This window comes from Lissotriton vulgaris, chromosome 8 (assembly GCF_964263255.1).
Source record: "Lissotriton vulgaris chromosome 8, aLisVul1.2, whole genome shotgun sequence".
Taxonomy (NCBI): domain Eukaryota; kingdom Metazoa; phylum Chordata; class Amphibia; order Caudata; family Salamandridae; genus Lissotriton; species Lissotriton vulgaris.
This window is the reverse complement of record NC_141696.1, coordinates 496,108,960-496,134,469: the sequence shown is the minus strand read 5'-3', so window position 1 is coordinate 496,134,469 and position 25,510 is coordinate 496,108,960. Positions and strand designations below refer to the sequence as shown.

At 43.7% G+C, this 25,510-nt stretch overlaps 1 protein-coding gene across 11 annotated transcripts in view; it reads right to left on the bottom strand.

The window, feature by feature from the left end:
- Positions 1-25,510, bottom strand: part of LOC147697229 (F-box-like/WD repeat-containing protein TBL1X) — a 929,968-nt gene that overhangs the window by 12,676 nt on the left and 891,782 nt on the right. For all 11 annotated transcript variants that reach the window (XM_086934318.1, XM_086934313.1, XM_086934320.1 and 8 more), the window contains 3 exons: positions 12,926-13,053; positions 6,707-6,872; positions 2,047-2,148 (listed from right to left, as the gene is read on the bottom strand). In XM_086934318.1, coding sequence (XP_086790444.1) covers positions 2,047-2,148; positions 6,707-6,872; positions 12,926-13,053 — 396 coding nt within the window. The remainder of the gene's footprint in view (positions 1-2,046; positions 2,149-6,706; positions 6,873-12,925; positions 13,054-25,510) is intronic.

The window sequence follows — 25,510 nt, the reverse complement described above, 5'->3', positions numbered from 1 at the left end:
AGCGCTCTGATACCAGAGCTGACTAGCCGCATCAAAAAAGAAAATCATAAAAATGTATAATAAACACATATAGAAAGGGAGAGGTGTGGCGCCGCCGCTAGGGCGAATGACTCCGGAATCTGGGGATCGCGGTTCGATCCCCGGCACCGGCGGCAGATCAGCCCAGCACCACGTGACTCTGGGCAATAGCTTTCTTAATCTTCCCGACGGCCCCCAGCGCCTAGAGACCCTTACGGGTGATTGTGCGCTTTACAAATGTGGACTATAAAGGTAGAGCGGGAGGCCAATTATTTGAATGTGGCACTAATCCAGGAGCACTGCTTCAGCATGGACTTGGTCAATGTATTTTTAGATTAGATGTTTTTAGCGCACTTAGATGCCATCAATGTAAGCCTGTAATGTGACTTGAAATGCTCATTCTTAACCATGAGAAACAGTAGAGTTTATTTACTCCAATGAAAAAGTACCTGCATAGGAAAGTGCATAAGATACCCTTTTCCGGATTGGTGGTCAATGCATTCAGCTGAGGGAATCAAGGTATTAGAGCTTATCATGCTCAACTTTAAGGTTTGGGAATGTCTTCGTCCAGAGGAGGGACTGAATAAGTCAGGAACTATTGGAAGGCAGGTGTCAGTCAATGAACACCACCAGAGGGCATAAATCTTGCCTTCTTTCTGGAATTTAGTCACTCGCATTAGAAGAGCATCGAAAATCTTGGTTTCAAAGCAGGAACATCTTTGTACCCTGGTTTCCATCTGAAAACAGGAGGAAGAGGTGGCCCTTTAAAAGGTGCCGGAGCGCCTCACTTTGTAAAGACTATTGAAGGCTTCATTTCTATTTCAGTGAAACCTTTAAGAAGCCCAATAGCACATGTAGAACCACGCCTCAGTCCTGGTGAGACAATCGCCAACTGCACCAGACAATGTGAGTATACACCAGGAAATAGGTTCTTCAACACATACAATGCATACTTATTATTGTGGGAATGTGAAGAGATGTATGAATGTGGCCTGGTATCGCTAGATATCCAGGACTCTAACGCGCACAACTATGTGAAGAGAGGCAAAAAGGTCTGAGAGGCCTTACCCTTAGGCGCAATGCAAGGATCTCCGTGTTGGGAGGGGTTTCTACTGCACCAGCGATAGCTCATGAGTGAAACAGTTGTATCATTGGTAAAGAGTGACATCTCAATAGCAGCAACTCCAGCAAACCCTAGCAGATCAGGAATTTCCAGTATTCCTAAATCCAACTTTTCGTATATAAAGCCATCAATCAAACCCCACGGCTCACACAATTTAATACAAGACTTCACTCATTTTTTTTCTAGACAGACTTCAAACTTCTTTCAAAAAGGTTGGGTTCTGCTAGGTGACTCTATTGAGTCACTATGATTCTTTTCATGTTCCTCAGCCCCCTTCTTCTTTGATAGCACTGTACCCTCTCTTGTTCCTTCTCTTCCAGCAGTTTCTGTAGAAAAGTCCCACTTCTCCAATTTTGCAATGGGCAGAAGTACTGGAACCTTCAGGATCAATACATTTTCAACTGCCATGTGTGTCATCAGATATTTCTGAACCATAACAGCCTGATGGCACAACAAAAAGCGTAAGTAAAGCATTGCTTCCACCACCAGTGGTCACAAAAGTGGCATTTAAATCCAATTATAACATTGAATGTTGAGCGCTTCGTTGAAGACAATGGAGTGCTCCAGGCTTCTAATGGCTGGTAGAAGCCTGGAGAGCAACATTCCAATGCTTTTTTTTCAATTTCACAGCCGCCACAGCCCGGGAGGATTTAAACTCGCTTGGGCTCAGAGAAGCCATTTCTTTTTTTTTTAGAAAATAGAACATTCTGCCCTCTAGAGGCGGAATATTTGAATAGCTTTAGAGCCCTCCATGGCGGACTCTACTGTACCGCAAGACGGCAAATCATTATTACTTCTCAGTACATTGGCACCCGCAAACATTCAAATATTGCAAGATCCATAACAACATTTTCTACGAATACTAACTGAAGTCCAGAGAAACACAAGTGAGCAATAATGCTTACCGAGCCGTCTGATGCGCTTGCTCCCACTTTATCTCCTCTAGCGTTCCAGCAAACTTCAAATATTCCTCCAGTGCCTCTGTAGCTGTGTACTAAAGCTCCATTCTGAAACGAAAGACCAGCTTTAGTCAGTAACTCCTGATTTCATCATGTATTTTTTCATTATTACCTGGTTGACAGAATACAAATATGGAGTAGAACACGTTCAAAGGAGCATGGAGAAGAAGCTCAAACTCGGAGGACAAACAAGCTTGACTCCTGGGAGGATGACTATTGTTTTACTGTCACAGGAGAAAATGAAACACTCAAGTTCAGAAAAAGTTGGAGGTCTATAATTAGATCTAAAGCACTGGCAAAGCGAACAGGCCCAGTTTTAATGTGGCAACAAAAGTAAACACTGGCCTTCACAATTGCTGGTTACATTTGTTGCAGCTACAATTGCTGTTTATCAATTGAAGCCTGCCCTATTGGACTTTGACATGCTGGAAACTGTAGCAAAAATGATAGCTTTCTGGATAAAATGCACATTGATGATAAAGAATTTAACATGACAGAGTGTGATGAGACACAATATAGTCCATCATGCATTACAATTCATGAACTTTCTTTCTATAAGGTGGAATGATAAAGAAATAACCAATAATATGTGCGACTAAAACTCCTCTCGATGGAGTCAAGGCCAACTCTTTGTATGTATTAAAGACCTGGCAATAATACGTAAAGCACACAGGTGCACTGTCAAGCCTGTCCTAAACAAGAGGACATGTTGATTTTTGGGACAGAACTCAGGCTCAGGTGCTTAGGCCGTCGCCTGCAGTGCCACTTGCTAGGGGCAGGTTGGATGTCAACTTCACCATCTTACCTGCACTGTCCAGAGTGAGACCTGCAATTATATTTTATTCTTTCTAAACTATTCAGTAAATCTGCTCTTTGTTGTCGTCAACTGAACTAATCTCACATGGCCATACACTTCAACAAAATAATTTTCAATATTTTCTGAATTCAAACACTTAGCATTTTGCATACTTGCTGAATGAACTGCTAGCTCTTAGGTTCACTTACAATACCTGCTGTCTTGAAAAAAGTGTGTGTTTTGTTTTTCATGTAACATATTCACAGCTGCCAAGTAAGACACATTCAGTCAGTTCTGCTTTTTAACCAACAGAACTTTGAATGCTGGGATTTTAATCCAAAAGTTTATAAAGACATAAGTTAAAACGCAAGCCCCAGAATTCAAAGTCGAGCTGGCTAAAAAGTGAGGTGTGGCCAAAATATTCCCATTTCGCATGGGTCTCTTAAGCGGGAAAGTAAAAAATAATGTATTGCTGGCTGACTGATGATTCACGTCACATCATGGATATCTACGCTTAATTCTGAAGTATCACATTCATTTGAACATAACTTTTCACTGAAGTGTACTGGAGACTGAAAGAAATCCGGGCATTCGATTGGTTGAGGGCTCCAATAAATAATATAGGTGATGGGGTTAAGACTTAGAGAGGCCTTTACCCAGAAGACCATGTGTAGCCGCCAACTCAGTTTTCAATCTCAGTAAGACAGCTGCACGAGTAAGTGTCTGGTGCAAAGGTCTCCACATAACCACCAGAAAAATTGTGGTTGAACCCTAAAAATGAGACCCACTGTCAACCCTTGGTTTATCTGAGATGATCTTTAACTTCGATGTAAAACAGTCCACTGAGACCCCATATAGTGGTGCCTTCAAATCCTAATTGGTCAATGGGTTTAAAATGTACCTCTTCGCCTCCCAAAATATCCTTGCTGTAGTGCCCCCCCCCTCCACAAAAAAACACATTGGAAAGCAGTCTCTAAATTCTAGACAGTTTTCACTGATGTTTTTGGCCTAGTGTGCCTAAGCAATGCACCATATGCATTAACTATCCCACATTTAATAGGTGAAGAACCTTCCTGTTCAGTGGTTTTTAAATCTCCTCTGGTTTTGCCAAAGCAGCTGCCATAATTTGTACAATATATGCTATTGGCACATGCAAATCAAAGAGGTGGGGCTGAAATAAAATGTGCATTGTTTACAGCACAAGTTACTTGGGATGGTCCTTTGCCATAAAAAAAAACATATTCTGCTCGTACCACCAACCCTCTTTATAAATAGACTGAAATGAAGGTTTTCCATGCAGTGGGTTGCAGACCAAATCACCTTAATATAATCTACTTCATGTGGAAAAAAATAGCCTACTCGAAATTAAAAACGAAAAACAGACAAATCATAGATTTTAACAAAGTAATCAAGATTTGCTACCACCTCAGGGTGAAAGTTTACAATCGAAATTGCACCCACCAATGATAAATAGGTAGCAGGAGCATGATGTTTTTACCACACCTTTTTTCCGTAGAAAAGGCAGAGTAACAGAGTGACTGTATTCTATGGGGAAGGCACACACTATCTAGACGTTTTCTTGGGTGTTTATTTCCATGCTCCCATGTGTTGCTGTCTAGATATCTACTACCTGTGCATGTACTACAAGCTGTGTTAAATGAACTATTTCCTATGGTTCAATTTCATGCGTGGTCGCCACAATTCGCGACATATTCCCCACGACCCTCCTCCCCCGCCCCACTGTCAGAGCCTCAGCCACTCTATCTTCGCTCCTAGTATCTTTCAGGTGTAATTCTTCAGCTAGTGCATAGTCAAGTACATCTCTTTGCTAGTCACTTTCCTTAGCACCTCGAGGTAGCAAACAGCTGACATCTATGCATCACTCTGTCAGCATTAGGCCCAGAGTTGCCAACTTATTGCGGATTTTTCCATTCTTAGGATTTTTTTTTTATAATTCCCCTGAAGGCAGCCGCGGCCGGTGCAGGTAAGAGCGGTGGGGCAGGGTTGGGGGTGGGGAGGAGGGGGCTGGGGGGTATTCGACAGACGATCATGAGGGAAAATTAAATAAATAATTAATTTTTCCTCGCTGTCATCGTCTGAAGAAAGCAATACGGCTCTTACCTGTACGGGCCGCTGTTGCCTGAAGGCACTGTTTAAGAGAGACCTCCATCCTGATACCTGTTACCCTTCTATACCATCGCTTCCCAATAATATTTTACTACCCCACAGTGTGAGAGATTTCGCGCAGCAAAGCTAGCACATTATGCATGTATTTATTTGCTTTGTAGCATGGGTGTGCGACAGACTCCTATTCTGCTCCGAGTACCATGAAGAAAAGATGAAGTAGGAGGGAGCTGAAAGTGGCCTAGAATAGTAAATATGATTCATAGTACAAGGCAGAAAGGCAAGGCTCTTCCTTGAATATTTCTGCAATGGGATATGTTTTAAGCATGCTCGTTTTAGGTAGGGCACCCATTTTTAACCTATCTGTGATTAACACATTTCAAGGTGTGAAACATATGCTGGTTTCAACATAGAAACGTCAAAAGAAGGTAGGCAAATACAGTAAAAACTGTTGATTCTGCTAAAAAGAAAATCCTGGAGTGCCATCCTTTTGCCGCTTATAATTTCATGATCAAGATTATCCTACTGCTGAATCAATACAAAGTTAATAACCATGGCCCAAAACCCTCCTGCTTTTACGAAACTACACCTGTTGATCACAGTTGCTGCCGGCATGGTTCGTGGGGGGGGTCCGAGGGTCAAGCGGGGAGGGGGGGTCGCGCAGAGAGGTTGCGTGGGGGAATGGAGCAGTTTAATTTAATAATTAAAAAAAATATTTTTAAATGTACCTTTCCGCTGGCTGGGTCCCACGTCTTTCTATGCTTCATCTCTTCTGCTCTCCTGCCTCAGGTCAGGATCAGGTAGCAGACGCAGACAGCCAGGCTCCCTCCCCTAAGCCAATCACAAGGCTGCAAGCAGCATTGTGATTGGTCAGGATGTCGCCCAGCCAGGGGCTTATGGGCCATTTTCTCTATGCAGGCTGAGGCGGGAGACTGCGCATGCCTGGATTGTGTGGCCCCAGGGGGCGGACAATCAGTCTTAGTGCACTAGGGACTGGGCAGGCACACCACTCCTCCCCTGCCCTGCTGGCAGAGCAGCAGCCCCCACCTGCCCACCCGCAAACAAATATAAAATGGTAGTCACTGCACAGCGAGAAAGTAGGGGTGACGCTCATCCGCACTAGTGGGAGCCATCCCTGGTTGAGCAATGTCTCAAAAGCGGAGTTGAGGCAAGGCTTGATCAGAGAGTTAATATTAATCAGTGCAAATGCAAAAAAAACACTGTGCAACATATTCCCAGAGTGACCATAGAGATAGATTTTGAAATCTTAGACTGGTACTGAAATGGAGTATGTTGCATAGTACAAAATCAGGGTCAAAAGCTCTCACGTCCTTTTCAAAACTGTTCAGAACTATTCAGGAGATATCCTCTAGCAACCTGAACATGGGAATGTAATCAATGTCTTTTATATTATGGTATACTGCTCGTCACTTTTAAATGCTTAGTGGTTTGGACCTTATACAAGATTCATGCTTTGGTGATAGTTTGAGATGGTGGGATTGTTTAGGGTAGGGTTAGGAATTCAGGAGATAGGAAGGGTAACAACTGGGTCTTAAAAAGAGGAAAGATGGTGTACAAAATTGAGAGGATGGTGAAGGACAATGGGAGGAGGATTGTAAATATTTGCTTTAATCACTTTCAAATCAGCTTTGGCACAGTAATGAGAATGAGCAGATGTGTTCTTACCTGAGTGTTCCATATATGAACACATTTATCAAATGACCCACTAGCCAGGTACTTCCCATCAGGACTAAACGCAACACTGTAGACTGGTTCTTGATGTTTAGTTAATGTATGGATACAAACTCCTCGTTCAACATCCCATAGCCGGACAGTGGAATCAAACGAAGCACTAGGAGAGAGACATACATCAGATGAGACACACTGCTGATTTCAAGAATACAAACTTTCATTTTCACATGTGGTTTTTGGAATTTCGTGAAATTGCAATCATAACTTTTTAAAACAAAACAAAATATGCAGAGTTCACTTTACCTGTGGATTAAAGGAAGGCCAGCTTGCTGCTCTATAATGGCCTAATATTTTGTTAGTCTGGCAGTAGTAAAGAAACTAGTTACTTACCTGTTACAATAGTTGCAGCATGGCACTCAAGATTCACATGCTGTGCATTATTCCACCATGATCTAACTCTTGGGTCCATCCATTTCCTCTACAGTAAAAAGGGTTTTTACTGATGTGCCAATCATAGACTAACTCAGTATGACTCAGTAGGAGGTTAACCGTAAGCCCACGATGCCCCTTTATGAGTTGCATTTAAGATTGGTTTGACAATCAACTAGAACTGAGCAAAGACATCCCTAAATCATTGAAAATAATACCTAAACCCACAGCATGTAGAGCTACAGTGAACAAAGGTGTTGGCTCTATGAGATGGTGTTGTCGTTGATGAAAATGTGCACAGCGTGTGATCTACTGAAGAAATAAGGATCAATGAAATTTTTATTTTGTAAACGTGTAAAAAAGTAAAATTGTACAACTACTGTGAGTGGGGAATGTAGGATGGTGTTAGTACGCTTTTCTCAGGATCTCTGGATCAGGAAAGGTAAATGTTAAGAAGCTGGCCTGGTGCATGATGTCCACTAATGTAAGTGGGCACCTTGCACCAGTCCACACAACCTGTATGGTGATTTAGGAGGTCTTGGACAACCTTAGAAAGCTATCCAAGTGGTAGCTGTGGAGAGCAGCCTTCAGGCTTAGTCTTGAATGAGTGTAAAGCAGCTTGTTTTACCAGAATGCAATCTTATAGCATAGATTAAATTAAAAAGAGCCACACAAAGTATTTATAACAACAACATAACATGTGTATTTGTAAAGCGCACGTTCACCACTACGGGTATCTTGGCGCTGAATAACAGATGTTTGTTGTTACCCAACTCAATGGTACTCATTTTATCGACCTCAGTTGGATGAAAGGCTGAGTGGAACCGTCGGGATTTGAACCTGTGACCATGAGGTCAAACACAGGCCCCTGGAGTAGATGTATCAGTCCACTGAGCCACGAGACCAGGCATATTTATGAAAATATGTATTTATTATATAACACTATCTAGTATGTTACAGTAGCTCCCACACGGAGATAGTCACAAAGCACACAATACCGTAGCAATTAAGTCACAGTAAATAGCACTAATACACAGTGGGCCCCAGGGGGACCAAACCTAATACTAAGAAAGTGGTATTAGAACCACGACCCAAGTCAGGACGATGTCGGGATGACGTAGAATTGTTGGGGACCCACAGCACAACCCAAGGTAAGTAGATAGGGTCCCCACGGAGAGTGTGTGAACACGGCCGCAGTCTACGTGCAAGTCGAGGCTGGATTTGTAAAGATTAGGGACCCTTCCCAGTGGACTCTGAAGAAACCCCTTGGTAGACAAAAGGTTGGAGAGGCATCCAACCCATGGATACTATGGTACCCAAGTTACCTATCCCAGGAAAGCCGGGTGCATAGGTGTGAAGTGGTGTTGGAGACAACAGTCAATCCCAATGGAGGACTTCAGGAAAGTGCCGCTGCTGGAAGAGGAGAAAGTGTCCAGAGGAATCCAAACGTGGATTCATGAAGAGGAGTACCTGTAAGCAGAGGGGACAGAGTCTATGTCACTCAGGGGTGACCAGGAGACTTAGAAGAGGAATGCCCTCGGATGTCGGGTGCTTTAGGGAAGATGTCAATGAACTTGACTCTGCAGTTGTGAGGACCAGGTGACGCTGAGGAAGACCAGGACCCCGTATATGAGCTGTCCCACAAAGGATGTCAAGTGCTGATGGGTCGGTGTCCAGCGGGAGCACCAACAAGCCTTGGCAAATGCAACCCACCCAGGAAGTTGAGAATTTGCAACGCTGGAACCAGCAAGGTCCAGGGGACTCGCCGCAAGCAGAGGAGTCAGAGCAGGCCCCAAGCCATCAGGGGATCAGAAGGAAAACAAAGGTGACCCTTCAAATGGTCACGAGAGGACCTCGAGCAGCTCACCAAAAGGAGCAGGCCACAGTGCCCACAAGGCGTGTGGCTGAAGATCTTGGTGGAAAAAGTTGCAGGAGATTGGAGCTACTTGAAGCCCAATGCACTTGTCGCAAAGTTGCCAACAAGCATTTGCACTTGCAAAAGTATGCGGTGCACAGGGGTTCGGTTAATGCAGTCCCAATGAGGGATTCTGACCTCAAACTTGGTGAGAGGGCAGCTCAGAACTCGAGGGGCGTAGAAAACCACCACCTGTGTTGTTGAACCCTTCAGAGTATGCAGGAGCTCAGGATCAGCAGACCGGTCAACAGTGTTGAGGTGCCTGTAAATGCAAGGAAGGGACTCCTTCACTTCAAGGGAGATTTCTTCAGGTGTCTTGGATGATCCACAGGACCCACACGGATCCTGTATGGTGCACAGACAATGCAGCAGACTGGAAGGGAGATGAATTCAAGCGCAAACTAAGTCCAGAGTGCCCAGATGGTATAAGTGCAGTGGTTTCAGTTCTGAATCTTATCCCACGATGAATATAAAGACCTACACCCAGGTAAGCCCTTAAGTAACCTACGGAAAGGGTTGGGAAGATTCAGGGGACCCTCCCGGGGGAGGGTCTGGACTTGGAGTGACTCATGTCCTTTGTCCAGTTTCACGCCAGAGCAGGCGCCAATGGCACCCAGGACTGGTTTAAACTGAACTGTGCACAGGGACAACAAATGTGCTCTGCATGCAGACTTTCTGGCACTGGCAAGCGCACCCATCCAGCCTTAGTACACTAAATCAAGTCTGGGAGGTGATCACACCTCCCTGTGACAGGATGCCTATTGTTCCACCTTCCTCTGCTCGAACTTGGCTCAGCAGCAGCAGAAATGTGTCTCTGGTTGGCAGCAACTATTCTGTGCTGTCCGGGTCAAGAAGGCTGGTACCAGGAACTCTTTAAAGGAGGGCTCTCCCAGTGCTTGGAAGCATACATCCCACACCATTTACGGTGTGGGGTTATGATTACAACATGTTTGATACCACACAATAGGATTTGTTGCAGCTGATTTTGAGATGGTCATTGTGTGATTACGCAGTGCCCCTCTATATAGTAAATGGCTGCTTCACTGATAAACCGGGAGCATGGACTCCGTAGGCTGAAGGGGTGTCCTGCTCATGCAAGGGCACCCTCTCACTTAGAACCAAGCACCCTGCCTTTAGGATTATAAAGGCCTACTATAGGGGCGCCTTATAGTTTTAAGTGCAGTGACCTTTAGATATAGTAAACCTGTATCTTTAGTAAGTGGTGTATGCACCAATTTACACAGGCTGCAATGGCAAGCCTGTAGTTCAATTTTGAATGGTCTCTCATGGGTGGCATAATACATGCTGCAGCCCATGTGAGACCTTTGGGGTGCCTATGCTCGGGGTGCCTATGCCCTGGGTACATGGGTATCCTACACTAGGGATTGACAAGGGTACCCCAGTACCAACCGGAGATGTACCTAAGTACTGAACACTACAATTTTGGGAGACAGCAGGTAGACATGGGCCCTGATTAGCAGGATCCCAGTTAGACTAGTCCAAAACAGCATCACATCCCAAGCAAAAATTGGGGGTTACCATAAGAAGCAGATCATACTTTCCTACAGTAAATATGTGCAACAGTTTATCAATTTGGAGGAAGGCTAAATAGTCATCCAAAAACTACTATGATGTTTACCAAAGTACAGGAACCTTCCACACACTGTGGTATCCTGGCTGCAAGCTTGGTGTTACTTTTTATATATTGTGCAATTGCCTGTGTTATTTAATGTAATAATTATGTTTTACGCCACAACTGGAAAGAGGACAAATGGAAGAAAAAAACAGAAGAATAGTAAAGATACAAATAATGTAAGAACCTACTAGCTTAAAGAGAAAGGGGTAGAATTAAGGTGCAAAAGTTAAATCTCGTAGCTAAATGGAATACTTATGTGGTCCACCTGAGTAAGTACCCGTGATTACGCTTTAATCCTCTGCTTCCTTTGTGAATAAAGAGACCATTGTTAACTTGTACCACAATTTTCGAGAGAAACATCACAATACTTAACATCCAACTTGTTCTTATCATCCCACCTGAATCAGGCCTGTCACATGACCAAGTAAAGATAAAAAATCAATTTATCTTATACCAAGCAAATACCCACAGTCATTCTGATTCTCATTTTAAACGTGCTTATTTCAGGCAAACCACCAACTATCATTACTAAGATGGCCTCCCCCACTGGCCCAGACATTCTGTCAACAAGTTCTTTAAGGGCTTCCATTAAAATACAGGAGGCGTCTGAAAGAGTGAGAATGTGTCCCAGGCATGCAGTGACTGTACCACAGAAATGGAGGGGCTTGTGACAGAAGAGACTAGCTTTATTCTGCCCACCTCTAAATTTGTGAACAAGAGAAGTCAGCAGCTGGGCCCACAGAAGTGCAAAAAGAACATATGATGGACGGAATGCTGAATCAATCGAACATTCACCCCTGTCACAGATCTGGGTTAAATCCATTGTTTTTGTGCCCGCCACGCCTTTCCAGTTTAGACCCAGCCATATGCAAATTAGTCTTGATCCGATTCCCCATGGGAACAGTCCAGCCTGAATTGCCAAGCCAGGTCCTCCCTGGACCAGGAACAAGCATCCTAGGACCGGTTTTGGGGTTTCACCCCTCATCAGCCAGGATAGCTTGTATCTGGTGGCATAGCGAGTTGGACTATTCCCATAAGGAACATGGTCAAGACAGATTTGCATATGGCTGGGTCCAAACTGGGGTGGCGTGGTGAGCAAAAGAAAGATGGATTAAACCCAGATCTTTGTCACTGGGGGTGAATGTTTGTATTGTTCAGCATTCCGTCCATCAATTGTTCCTTTTGCATTTGGGACCCATAGAAAGGCAGACAAAATTTGCCCGGAATTTTCTCTTTTAGCTTATCATACCTTTATGTTATTATGACTTTTTCTTTCCTGCTAACAGTACAGGGAGATTTTGCATGGAAGAGCCTGTTAAGTGGGGACTGGCAGATGCAACCGTTTTAAGTATTTCCCAAAGGACAAAGGGAATGTTGTGGAGGCTTAAGGGCTTTGCTTGTAAAGTCGACTTAGTGGGATCTGCTCGTCAATGGGGTCTGACATTATTCCTTCAAGAGATCAGGGGAAGTTTGGCATAAAACATGCTTTGATGAAAAGGGTTCCGCAGAAGCACTGAGTTTAGATCGAGCTGTACTTTAGATTGTGCATTTAGTGCAAGCTTGTTCGAGTGGCAGGAAATGGGGTGTGTATGTATAATCATATGCCGTTGACCAAACATTTCACTGCAAAACATTGGTTGAGACAGAAATATGTATACTTCAACTTTAGATAGTATTTGGGTACACACGCATAATGTCAGTACTGTGTGGATAAAAGGTATAATTTGTAACAGGATGGCTTGTCACCCGCTGCAATGGTGGTGGTTTGAACACAACGGCAAACTATTAAATAGAAAGAGTATTCGGCTGGATAGTGTCAACCGCTTTCCATGTAGGCTATGCAAATCAGTCTGGTGATCCTCAGGTTTTAGGAGGCAGAGTTTGCTAACAGTGACATGGTTTTGCAGAAGACCTTGAGATAGAGCTTTTCGGTGTTAGTGATTCAAATCTCATATTGTAGGTTTCATCTACTTTTCCAATTCCAATTGTCCAACTTTTGCTAAGATTGTCTTAAGCTTAACCTGAAAACAAACTTGTGGCTACACCAACAAGTGCCAGAAGAGGCCTGATGCTTTTCATCCACAACTAACAAGTGTGGTCTAACATTTTGGACTGTCACAAACCCTGTGTGTACGTGGTCTTGTATTTATATACACAGTTGGTGTAGCTATGCTGGGGCTAATAAAACATTGTTTAAGTGAATATTATCTAAAACTAGAAGCACCTCTTTTACCTTGCTAGCATGATGCCGGAGTTTGGATTACCAGTCCCAGGGCCTGTAGGACTCCACTTGATTGTATAAATCTCTTTGCTGTGTGCCTGAAGATCATGCACACAAGTATCTTGCTTCATACTCCATATCTGAAAAACAGCACAAAATAAATTTGCAAGACCCCTATTTTTCCAGTTTTTCCATAATGGACCAGTCAGCAACCATGTACGAAACTAATTTCACCAGTCTCACGACGGAGAGAAACACTACATGATGGATGTATATACTTAGTGGTTCTTAATCTTTGAGAATTCCTACACTAGCATTGTTTACCACTGTTTTACCTTGTCAGAGATAGACCCTAAAGATCACACCCCCTCTTCACAGAAATGAAATCCCACCCAAAAGCATTGGCTAAAATAATTGTGCTTGCAGCATTCATTTAAGCCATATCTTGAATATGGGTGAGTAAGATCCTGTCTGTACAGCAATCATTCTAAAACAAAGCATCTGCTTTAACAGCATACGTTTAACAGCCGGTATTCATAATACTACATTGCTTGATTGCAATAAGTGATCAACTTCAAAGTGGCTTAGTATAAAAACCTTCCCAGCAGCAGGTAAAGGTAAACAGAACAGAAAAAAAAACATAAGACGTGATTACGGTGAATGACTGCATGAGGCATGTTTGTTTTTTTACATCTTCCCCTTTATAAAATGTCAATAATACAACAACTATTCTTCCTTGGAAAGCAGGCAAATAAAAATAAGTGGAATTGTCAGCATCACAAAGAGCTAGAATATGCTTTGTGTAGGAAATTAAAGATGGCAAAGCACATGCTAGAAGAACCATCGTCTGCTGAGAAATACAATATTGGAAACAGATTATCTTTATTACATCATACAAATCATACAAGTAGAAGGCACCCAGGAAATGCAGACTTAAGCAGAGGTAACATTTCCATATCCCTATATCATTAACTTGTTCAACAGCATCCTCTGCCCAGAAACAGTGAATGTTATAATAAGTAAACCAGAACTAAAACACAGTTTAATGTGGATTTGTTTTGATATAGAGCTAAGAACAGTCATTTTTCCAATTAGACAAAGCAAGTGGTGTTTTTTTTAAATGTTTACTGTAATCAACAGTGTAATCGTGAAGTATATCAAATCGCTGTCGTCAAGGTAAAGTTAAACAGTCTCTCTACCACATGCAGCCTGGTCCTTTAATTATTATTCACAGTACACACTGGCCAGTCACAGCACTTCTGTACATGGAGGTGAAGGGAGGAAGGAACTGGAGTACACATGTTAGATGCAAAGAAAGCGCATCACACATCTTGCTCCAAAACAGTTAATGTGTTACAGGATCAGACTGCCCATAATGTGGGCACAAGCAGGCATTTTTCATCATGGTGCCAAATGCGAATCGTTTCTTGCTCTCCTAAAAAACAAACACACAAGACCATCGCACTGAATGGCTCATTTTTAGCTTCCACAATGTTCGCTCCTGCTACCAAATGAAGCTGGATACCTGATATGGTTCTATTTATAAATTTCTATATATTCAGGTATTTGCAATCAAAATATTGCAAGTACCATAATGGGCAGAAAGACACAGGACTGGATGTACCACAGACGGCGTATTGGCCAATGTGACACCTCTCTGCCATCACCTTGCCACCCCTACTGCACAACAAATGGTGTCCCATGGTATTCTTCACACCACAGCACACAGAGCCACACTACATGGGCCCACACACAGCACATCTTACAGTGCTTCCTTAATGCACGGTGACAGAGGCAGGGCGGGACTGGGAACCCAGAGCAGCACAGGCAAATTTGATCAGACCATCCCCTATACAGTGCATAGAGAGCGAACAGAGCCTGTGAGCATGACCCCTGCAAGAGGAGTCGAGGGGGGGGGGGGGGGGGGCTCCCTCAAGAAAATGTGGGGGGGGGGGAGGCAAACATAGTGCATTTTACAACACATTCTTCATTACATATTCAAAAGTATTAACTTTTAAAGTATAGTAAATGATGCCCTTTACAACGCACAAGGATGCCCAGCCAGATATTCTTACTCAGAACACCAAAAAGAAAGGCTGTCCAGAGAACAGAATAACACCTCAGGCTCCACAAAGGTACTTCAACCTACACTCCCTTGAGGCACATCACCGTCTGTGCCCTGATGCACAAAGCCTGTACTTCACCTGATAAACACCACCCTGTGTCCTCTACTGCAAACAGATAAGCAGGACTGTTGGTTGGTGAAGTAAAACTGGAATACTTCATTTCAAAGACTATATATAAAACACTACATAATGTGTATTTATTTGTAAAGCGCATGTTCACCCATGGGTATCGTGGCACTGAATAAAAAATATTTATTATTACCCAACTCGATGGTACTCATTTTATCGACCTCAGAAGGATGAAAGGCTGAGGGGACGTGTTGGGATTTGAACCTATGACCATGAGGCCGATCATCAGCTTATACAATGGAAGCATTAGATCACTAAGCCATCAGGCCCAGAAATGGAATTCCTATTTATACTATGTAAAAATATATAAATAAAAATAAATAGTGTTTAAAGTACTACCCTGGAACCCATTACCTGGCTGTGAGCAAGGGACACGACCTTTGGCCATGCTCTATGTTCAACCCCAATGACCTCAATGTCAAGCAGGCTGTGGACAATTTACCTGTCGTCCCCTTATAGTGGGTGCACTGTGATCTGTATAAGCCCAGTAGACAAGGTGCACGTCCTAACTTTTATCTAGGTCACGCACTCAGCACCCCTTCCTCAAAAGCACAATGGGCTAAACCACTGCCATTGGCTATATGCTCTTGCCAAAGGTTCTGGCTGTGGTTGGTTTGCACTTGTATGTATTTGCTGGACATGCCCAATATGCTCTGTCTCCTAGCCCTTAATAGCCATTCTCAGTAAATCATTTTAGATACCTGATGTTGTTCAAGGCCCAGTCTGTGGACCAAAAGTCATCACATTCAGTAGGGACTTGCGAGCTTTGCTCTGTTCACAAACCTAACCTAATTAAAATATGTATTTTTGTATGAATGTGTTTGAACAGCTTTTGATTGTATTTTTTTTGTGAGAGCAACTATAGTGGATCTAATCATTTCTTTTTTGGGACATCACGTCATCCGACGTCAGGAAACTTCATTTCAAACCTATGACTGATAGAAAGACAAAGACCCCCTTAATGAACTGCCATATCATGTAATGGTGAAGGACGTTCAATCTAAAACAGGTAACCAGATTCCGGGTCTTTTGCAAACCTTCCTGATGTTCATAAACAGTACAATGCATGACGGGAAAAAGTTCTGTCCGCCAATTAGATACTTTTTACATTGTCGCTCAAATTCTGAACGCTTGACAACTATCTGTAAACCTTTCGGTCAGAAGTATATCTTCAAATATAAATAACAAAATGTTATATTTTCACAACAACAAACTACTGAACGGATTGATATGAACTTTGAAAAGAACACACAAGAATGTTTCTCTTCGAATCCCTAATTTGCCATTCCATTTTTTCATGCCGATTGCAAAACTTCATATAGGAATTAACATGGCAAAATCACGTTTTCAGACTGCCCACTAACTTTTTTCTCCCCCACACTTCTGCCGAACTGCTTCAAAGATCTACCAAATGTTACTTTGTTTTGGAACTTTCGACACAACTGTCCAGGTTATCATCAAGTAAAACATATTTTCTCATAGATTGGTCCAACAATGTATCAGTCAGCCCAAGTGGTGACTTTTGCCCCTGTTAAAGCATTTAAATCAACTTCAGCTCATTTATTACGGATGTCTATAAATAGAAAAACACGATTCATTCTTTTTCGCTTCTACCTGCAAAATACTGGACTATACTACCTGTTGTTAACTCTATCAGAGCACAATTACATATACTTTTTATTATTATTATTACATTAAATGTATAAGGCGCTCAGCTACTTGGAGGTTTCCCGGCACCATAGGACCAAATGCAACAGAGAGAGCCACATCTACAAGTTGAATAGCCAGATTTTAAGGCCTTTGCGAAAGATCTTATGGCTGGTTTCATGCCGAAGAGATAAAGGTAGCGAGTTCCACAATACAGGGGCCAGATAGAAAAAGGATTGCCCGCCCATACGTGAGAGTTTAAACCTTGGAACTTGAAATTTGGCTTGCGATGAAGAGCGAAGCGAACGCGTTGTAAGATAAGACTGGACTAAGGAACATAGATGCAGTGGTGCTATGCCCTGTTTGATTTTGTGAATATAGCATAGGGCCTTAAATTTGGTCCGGTTCTCTATCCTAAGCCAGTGAAGATCCCGGAGAGCACCTGAGATGGACGATGATTTAGGCACATGGGAAAGCATTCCAGCCGTGAAGTTCGGACCCACTTGTAATTTGCAAACTATCTCCTTGTTGGCTCCTATATACAGGACGTTACCATAGTCCAGCCTAGACATGATCAAGGCTTAGATCACGTTTTTTTTTGGGTGGGACCAGGCAACAACTAAAGTATTTTACGGAGCCATTTTAAGATGGTAAAACAAGTTGATGCAGTCTTGACTACTTGCTGTCTCATAGACAGCTGATTGTCGATCATCATGCCTAGATTGCGTGCAGCTTGCACCGGGGTAGGGGTAGTTTGCCCATTTCTGGCGGCCAATGAAGTGGGCCCCAGAGATCTTTATTTTTCCCCAGGATAAGAACCTCCGTATTTTCATCATTTAACTTAGGCCAGTTTGTATGCATCCAGCTAGCTTTGTTTTGCAGCCCTATCTATAGAGATGACACAGCAGAGGGTTTGTTGGAGGAAAGAGAAAAGAGAAGCTGGGTGTCATGTGCATAAGAAAAGATTGACAAGCCAGCTTCGTCCGCAATAATAGCTAGAGGGCTGACATAGAGATTGAATAGCACCGGGCTAAGAATTGAGCCCGGTGGTACTCCATACGAAAATGTATAGGGCTTGGAGCTGGCAGTAGGCGAAACTCTGTTTCTTTATCTAATCTAGAGCTGAGCAGACTATCCCAATGGACTGGAGTACATTTAAAAGAACTAAGTGAGACACCGTATAAAAAGCGGCACTCAAATCCAATAAAATGAGTGCCATGGTTTCCCCTTCTGCATAAAAATTGTCTTCAATCACGACAGGCTTCCAATTCTCCTTTCTCTTGGTGTTGTTGGGCCCTAGTCCCACACGGTAATGTAAAGACTACACAGACAAAGCATATGGAGTTACTGCAACTGGCCACGAGCATATGCGCTCGGGCCCTTTTGTTAAATGGATCACCTGACTGGTGGCAGCTGTTTTGGGTGGGTGTAAGCTCTGCCCCTAGGGAGGGGCTGCTACATGGGGTGTGCTGCAGGACACTACTTTCCTCCCAAAATCCAAATGAAAGCACAAGTCCAACCTGTGGAAACAAAACAAACTGGATACCATTCAGTCCATCAGCCTCTAGAGTCAATCAGCAGGAAAGAAAAGAAATGTCGATGGATGAAATTGGCTGCACTGGAACATCTTCACTCGGATTCATATTTTAACCTGGTGTTAGATAAGACGCGAGCACTGGGGCAAAGAAGTCTCAGATCTTCAAGCAGCATACCCACTGGAGTCATGTCCATGGAGAATAGACTTGGTCCACCCAGCTGGTGTGCAGGATAGTTTGTGGTTAGTGTCAAACTTTCCAAACGAGTGCATCAGGAGCGTTGTTGGAGACTGTTGGGAATCTTGCCTTGGTGATGCTGCTTGACTCTCTGAAGACAGTCTTTTTGTGCTGCAACCTGTAGCAGCCTCATCTCTGACACCCTATTACCTCCTGGAATCTGTGAGTGAAACTGTGTCAAGTCCATCTCTCACACTAGTAGCGGGCCCTTGCATGGGTTGGCACAGGACTGCATGTGGTCTGTGCTGGAGCTGTGCGAGTGCCCCATCTGCAGGCCTGTAGAGAAGCCAGTGCGTAGTCCTTCCCATAACGGCAGGGGTACATGGGTCATAGTCAAGATGAGCTCCAACCACCAGAATCAGGATGCAGACGAGGTGAGCAAGTAGTCACTGGTCAAATGATTCTTCGGAGTGTCCTTGGCACTACTTGCTTGTTGGTATAAGGATGGTGCTAGACTCCACTCTGGTTGTTTGATGCTCTATGAGTGGTCGTGGAGACGCAGTACACAAGGCCTGCGTGATGAGGTTGCCAGTCATGCGATGAGTTTGTACAACAGGTGGTGACACTTTTAATGGATGTAGGCCTTTTTTCTTGAGTCATCAACAACTTGGATTGATGGTGGCCAGGTGCTTACATCTAATCTTTGTGGAGGCATTTGCATCTTTTAACCTGGATGCTCTGGGTAGCTGAGCCATCGATTACTGGTTCTGGACCGTTGCACTGGGAAACGTGGAGCAGATACGTGTAGCTTACTTTTGGTTCTTTTGCTGGGCTGCTGTCATGTCGTACTCTTTTCACCTCTGTGGCTTGCTTGTGCGTCTTGATGCACTGTGTCAGCAGTTTGAGTCTTCTCCAGCGTACTTTTCAGGTCTGGTAATATTCTGGATCTCTTGGCCTGGCTGTTCCCCTGCTTTGCCTCTGCTAGTCTGTAAGCTCTGTGCCTTGTAGCATGCTGCACCTCTAGTCAGGACTTGGCCTCTGTTGTGGACTGTTCATGCCACCTCTAAGCAGAGCAAGTATAGTTTCTCTTTTTATTCTCCCAGCCTCTCTGTACACATACTGGAGATGAAGCACTTTTACTTTGCTGATGAATTGATGTAGTATCGCTACTCACCAGTGGGGAATGCAATGCCCCAGCAATACAGTCTGTGGAAGGCTGTAGGTTGGAGGCAGTAGAGCTCTTATTTATGTGAGTGCATAGCCCAGGTGCGTTTCTTTCCTCACCTGGTTCTCCTGGCATTGTGGGCTAGTCAGATTGTGCACTCTAGTGGTGAGCTGTGGGTGTAACGCTATCTTTGTGACTGAGCGCAGTTGGCTCAGGGATATGCTGTGAGGTGTGGAGGGCCTATCTTTGCTGTGAAACCTCTTCATGCATTGGGTTGACAGTGCCCAGGTGTGTCTGTCTTGCATGCACACTGCACTGGCTCGAGCACCCAACTTTCCAGGAATACTCCCACCCAGAAGAGCGGCTGTAGGATGGCCAGCCAGCTTATGTGCTTGACGGATAGTCTCCTACCTTGCAGAGCCAGAGTTCACCCATTGCTTGCTCCTCACATTCAGAGGTTTATTTGCTGGTGCTCTAGGGTGCCACAGGAAAAGAAATAGTCTAGTCTCTTCTCCTCCAAGAGGTGGTGCAGATGGCCACCCGGAGGTGTGCGCGGCACTCTCCAAATTCTGTCAAGGCATTTCTTCTGGTTCACACCTATGGGGCACCACTTCCCCAGGTGAGCATGTGCTGCTCCTGGTCCTTCATTTCTCTTTTTTCTTTTCTTATTGTAAGGCACATGTGCCCTTTAGTGGGCAGTGTCCACCACTGCACTGTACTTTGCCACACGAGCGTGGTCATCCCAGAGTTTTTTCTACACATACAGGGGTACGACCTGTGCAGATAGTCTCTGCTTTCTCAGGGCTGGGCATGTTCCTTCATGCCTCACAATGTGCTGACTCCCTTCAATGCACAGCAGTGGCAGGGTCCCGATACCGGGGTAGAAATGGGATCGGCCCATTCCACTTAGTGCCTGCTGACTCTGCCTGGGATGTCTCCTCCACTGAACCACAGATGCAGCTCACTATTTCACCAGAGTAAGTGAGGACAGGCAGGGTAGGGAAAAACACTTGTGACAGCACACCAGCAAAACTAGGAGCGGCTTCACAGTGGTGCTGCAGCTCAACATCCTTTTTTCCCCTCAAAGCCTTCAGCATAGTGCTGCTCGTCTCTGCCTCCTCAGGGTGCCCTGTCTGAAGAATCAGGCCCAGGCTCACGCTTTTACACACTTGGCGAGGCTAAACAGCAGAGTGGTCACACTAGGCAGATAGCAGCTGGAGCAGCGGGGTGAGTGTTGGAAATGGCCCTTTTTGCAGGGTTATCCCCAAACATTTTGCTTCTTCCTCCCTTATTTTTCCCGATCTGTGGTTGTTGGCTACAGGACTCTGGGCACTTTACTACTTCTGATCAGTGCTGAAGTGCATATACTCTCTGTATAAATTGTTATTGTGATTGATTATCCATGATTGGCAGATTTGTCTCATCACTAGGTCTCTAGTAAAGTGCACTGAGTGTGCCAGGGCTGGTGATTCAAGTGCTACTAGTGGGCCAGCAGCACTGATTGTGCCACCCACATGAGTAGCCCTAAAATGGTGTCTAAGGCCTGCCACTGCCGTGCCTGTGTGCAGTTGCTTACTGCCATACTGACCTTACCAGTGTCCCCACTGGCCAGGCCTAAACCCTTCCCTTTCTGTACACATTGGACACCCCTATGGAAGGCCCAAGGACCCCCCTAGGCAGGGTGCAGTGTATGTGAAAGGTAAAGCATGTACTAGTGTGGGTGATATGCTCTGATAGTGAAATACTGCCAATTTTGTTTTTCACTATTGGAAGGCTAGCTTGCCCATAGGCTAGAATGGGGAATGCTGTGTATAATGTTTACCTGCATATCTTCCCATAGGAGCAAGATCGAAAATTAAAGTTTGGTATCCCTGAACTTCGAATTTGATAACCCATCTTTTAGGACGCATGGTTTTTAAATCCTGTGTTTGAAAACAGCACTTTTAGAAAGTGGCACTAGGCAGATAGCAGTAGGAGCAGCGGGTGAGGGTGATTAACAGTCCCTTTATCTCCCTAGGCTGGCACACGGGGCCATATGTATCATTAATGGAAATAGCAATTACCTAATTGCAATTCTCTGCAAATAACAATTAGGCAGTAGCTATTCCTAATGAATGAAACTCAATGAGTTTCATTTTGTGACTACTGGGTAGCTACAGAGTCGCAAATTGACCTTCCTCATGAATATTAAGGAGGAAGGTCGCAATTTGCGACCCGTTAGGAATTGCTAAATTCACAGGGATAGTGGCCTGCTGAGTTCAGCAGACCACCAGGTCTGTAATTGCTTTTAAACAAAGCAATCATTCTTTAAAAAATGCAGCCAAATTTCATTGAAGGAAAACGGGTTGCATTTAAGGAAGAAAAATGAAAACGGTTTCTATTAATTTTTTAAGAGCAGGCAGTAGTTTGTAGCATCACTGCCTGCTCTGCAAAAAAAAAAAATTCCCCACCATTTCCAAAGAGGACCTTTCCATTTGCGAACGGGTTACCACCTTCTTGAAGTAGGTGGTAAAATATGAATGTTTTGCAACAGCATTTCAGTCGCAAAACATCCTTACATACCGCTGCGATTTGGTATTAGGAGGGAATGCCCTAAATACGCCCCTTCCTAAAACCGAATCGGTATGTTTTCGCAATTCCAAATTGCGTTTCGGCAGCATGTTACTGAATGGCAAATTGGAATTCATGCATACCAAAATGCATTTTACCAGTTGCGAACGGCACGACTGCAACCGGTAAAATGCATGATACACATGACCCGCAGTTCCTCGCCTTTACTCCTTCAAGGCGTGATGGAAAACCCTGCATGATTGGGATGTGGCAACAGTCCTGCTCCAGCCCCCCTTCTCACTCAGGGCACTTTTCACTGTGACAGAGCAGCAGGTGGGGTCAGACCCCCCGTCGCCAATGTAATATTTTTTAGTTCTAGGTCCGCATGGAAATGTAAAGACAAGACAGAAACTGCATATGTTGTTACTGCAAATGGACACTAGAATGTGGGTCTGGAACCATTTATTATTAGGGTCCAGGACTCGTGATGACGTGCACCTTGGGAAAGTCTGCTACATGACGTGTCCTGCAGGAGACTAAAGCTGTATCTCTATCAGTAATCAATCAAATATTGTATTCATTTATTGTTGAAGAACTATATGTATGCATAACATTTGTTACTTAGGTAATGATTTAGATTACCTAATAATGATACCAGCAGTTCACAATTACTGGTGCGTCTATAATTTTCTAAATAAAAATTACCTAAAGGTAAAATTATTTTTTCCAATCAAATAGTGAAACAAATAAAATAAATTCTGTTATTCAGTTTAAATGGAGATGTACATTTTAAAGATTACCACTGGAGGGCAGCAAAGTCATACAATCACTACTGGAGAGCAACAAAGTCATACAGATGTTACTCTACGTTTCAGTTGAAATACTTTCGAACTTGGCACTAACCTCAACATTTATAGCAGTGACACTTGCTTCATTTTCACGTGCAATCAACCTTTTCCCCCCTGGGTGCAGGAAAGAGGGACATACTGTCTAGGGTGATAGAAGATCTGGATGCAAGGCAAAGCAGCTTCCAGGAGTCGTGAAATTGTTAAAATATCAATTACAAGATAATATGACCATTTAGTAGCAGTTTCCAATTATAAGGTATTCAAATAAGGAAATAAGAAGGACCATTACTGTTGACAAATTAACCATGTGAGAGCGTCGATGTAAACTTAACTGAATAACAAACCATAAATATGATAACTACCAAAGATATGGAAAGCCAATCTTGTTTTCTAAACAGGGTTTTTGACTTATCAGCACAAAACTTTCCAAAGTAGAAAAAAGTTTCATAGAGAGTCGTCGGGGGCTGATGGTAATGTAATATATATATATGAGAAAGATGGGTTAAAAACATGGACATTAAAACCGGACCCGAGTGAAAAGGGTTTGAATCAGTACTTCTAAGTCCAGTAAGCAGTTTGTAACAGAAAAATCGTGCATTGTGGGTAAAAAGCACAGACTATAAAATTGTTTGAAGTACTGCACCGGGTTTTTGCTGTGTCTCCCCATTTCCCCTGAAGAAATTGCATGAGGCAATGAAACGTGTTGGGAAGCTTTAAAATGAACTGGGGCTGTGATCGTGTTTTAGTGCAATAATAAAAGGAATGTTTCCTATCCTTGCAGAGTGGCGTTCTCATGATCCGGGGCACTTTTGGATGATATATATATATATATATATATATATATAATTTCCCATTTCCTATTTTAACTCCCATTAGATTCTTTGCTCTCTGCTACAGGAAAAATAAAATCTCACTCTCTCTCTTCCCTTCCAACCCCCCTTTAACCCCATGGTTCACAAGCCCCGAGTCAAGGTCCATGAACCAACTGCCAAGGGCTGAAGGACTTCCGTTGGTTCATGAACGTTGTATCAGGTCTGCAAAACCTAGAAGAGGTCCAGTACTGGCCAATGAGTCTGTAAGAGTCACAAACCTAGATTGGGGTTCCTCAAGCAGGATTTGTTGTCAGGAATGGACTGAGCATAGGCACTAAGGTCAAAGTAAGCAGCACAAAGCCAAATTTTGTGTGCTGGTTGTTGGCAGTCTGATGGAGATTGGAAGCTGGGCCTGGCCATATGCTCCTGCCATCCACTGGGGAATGCCATGCACAGGGGGATGGCCAGCAAAGAAGTGCTGGGCACAGGGCTTGGCTGCAGGCCAGAAATTGCAGCTAACCCCGATGTGCACAGGTAAAGACTGTGCACTGGGGAAGGGGGCAGGGGGACGTGTGGCCTTGGCCGTGCTTAGCGTGAGGATGGACGCGGGCCCAGTCCTGAAACCAAACCCTTTCCCCTTACTGCACACAAACCATGCAGAACAGGGGGTTGGGCACACGGCCTGTGTTTCAATTTAGGTAAGGCCGAACTACTCACTTTGTCTAAGGGTCAGAACACCAATATATAAAAATTGGGCCGTTTGCCTTTATGAAGAGGTCAGGATACCCTGACCCTCCATTTCAGAATAAAGGGCCTTCACTGTCTTTCTCAAAAAAAGGACCAATAATTAAAATGAAATGTATTTGTGTTGATTCACACAGTGCAATGTTTTATAAAAATCAGTGTAAAAAATGTAATTAAGTTGAATGGCTCTGGGAGGGAGGCCGTGTGCCCCCTTTCCATTTTTTTAAAGGTGTAGGCCCGGGGGTTGAGAGGACCATACACCCCCTTCCCTTTATGATAATGGCGGCCCGGGGATGAGGCCTTTGGGGACTCTTTGAGGCCTTTAAGTTGTACTCGGCCCTGGGGGGGGGGGGGGGGGGGGGGGGGGGGTGCCCCATGACCTTTCCAGGCTCGGGGAGGGAGGTCGTGAGCCACTCTCCCGTTTTTTTATAATGTAGGCCCCTAGGGGATAAACTTCAACGTTTTTTCAGTTTAGTTATATATGGTTTGAATGGGCCATGGGTGCCACTCCCTGTACAATGGTATTATATAGCAAATCACACACTATTGCACCAACATATATTGTTTATGCCACTGCATTTCTTTCCATGCCTTAAACATTTTTATTTTTTAAACAAGATAAAGGAGGTTACATTTGTGAAGTAAGGAGAGATCATTTAAGCCTTGTAACTATTAGGAGAGTTGTTTCCCTATGTGAAGTAATTACAATTTGCAATTTTTCAGGCAGGGAATATATTTTTTTGTACTTTTTTGTCTTCTAAGTTCAGAAAAAAATTTATTAAAGTAATTTCAGACAAAATAAGCATAATACACCAGAAAAAACATATTACATAGTAATGAATTCGAATATTTTTAAGAAAAAGA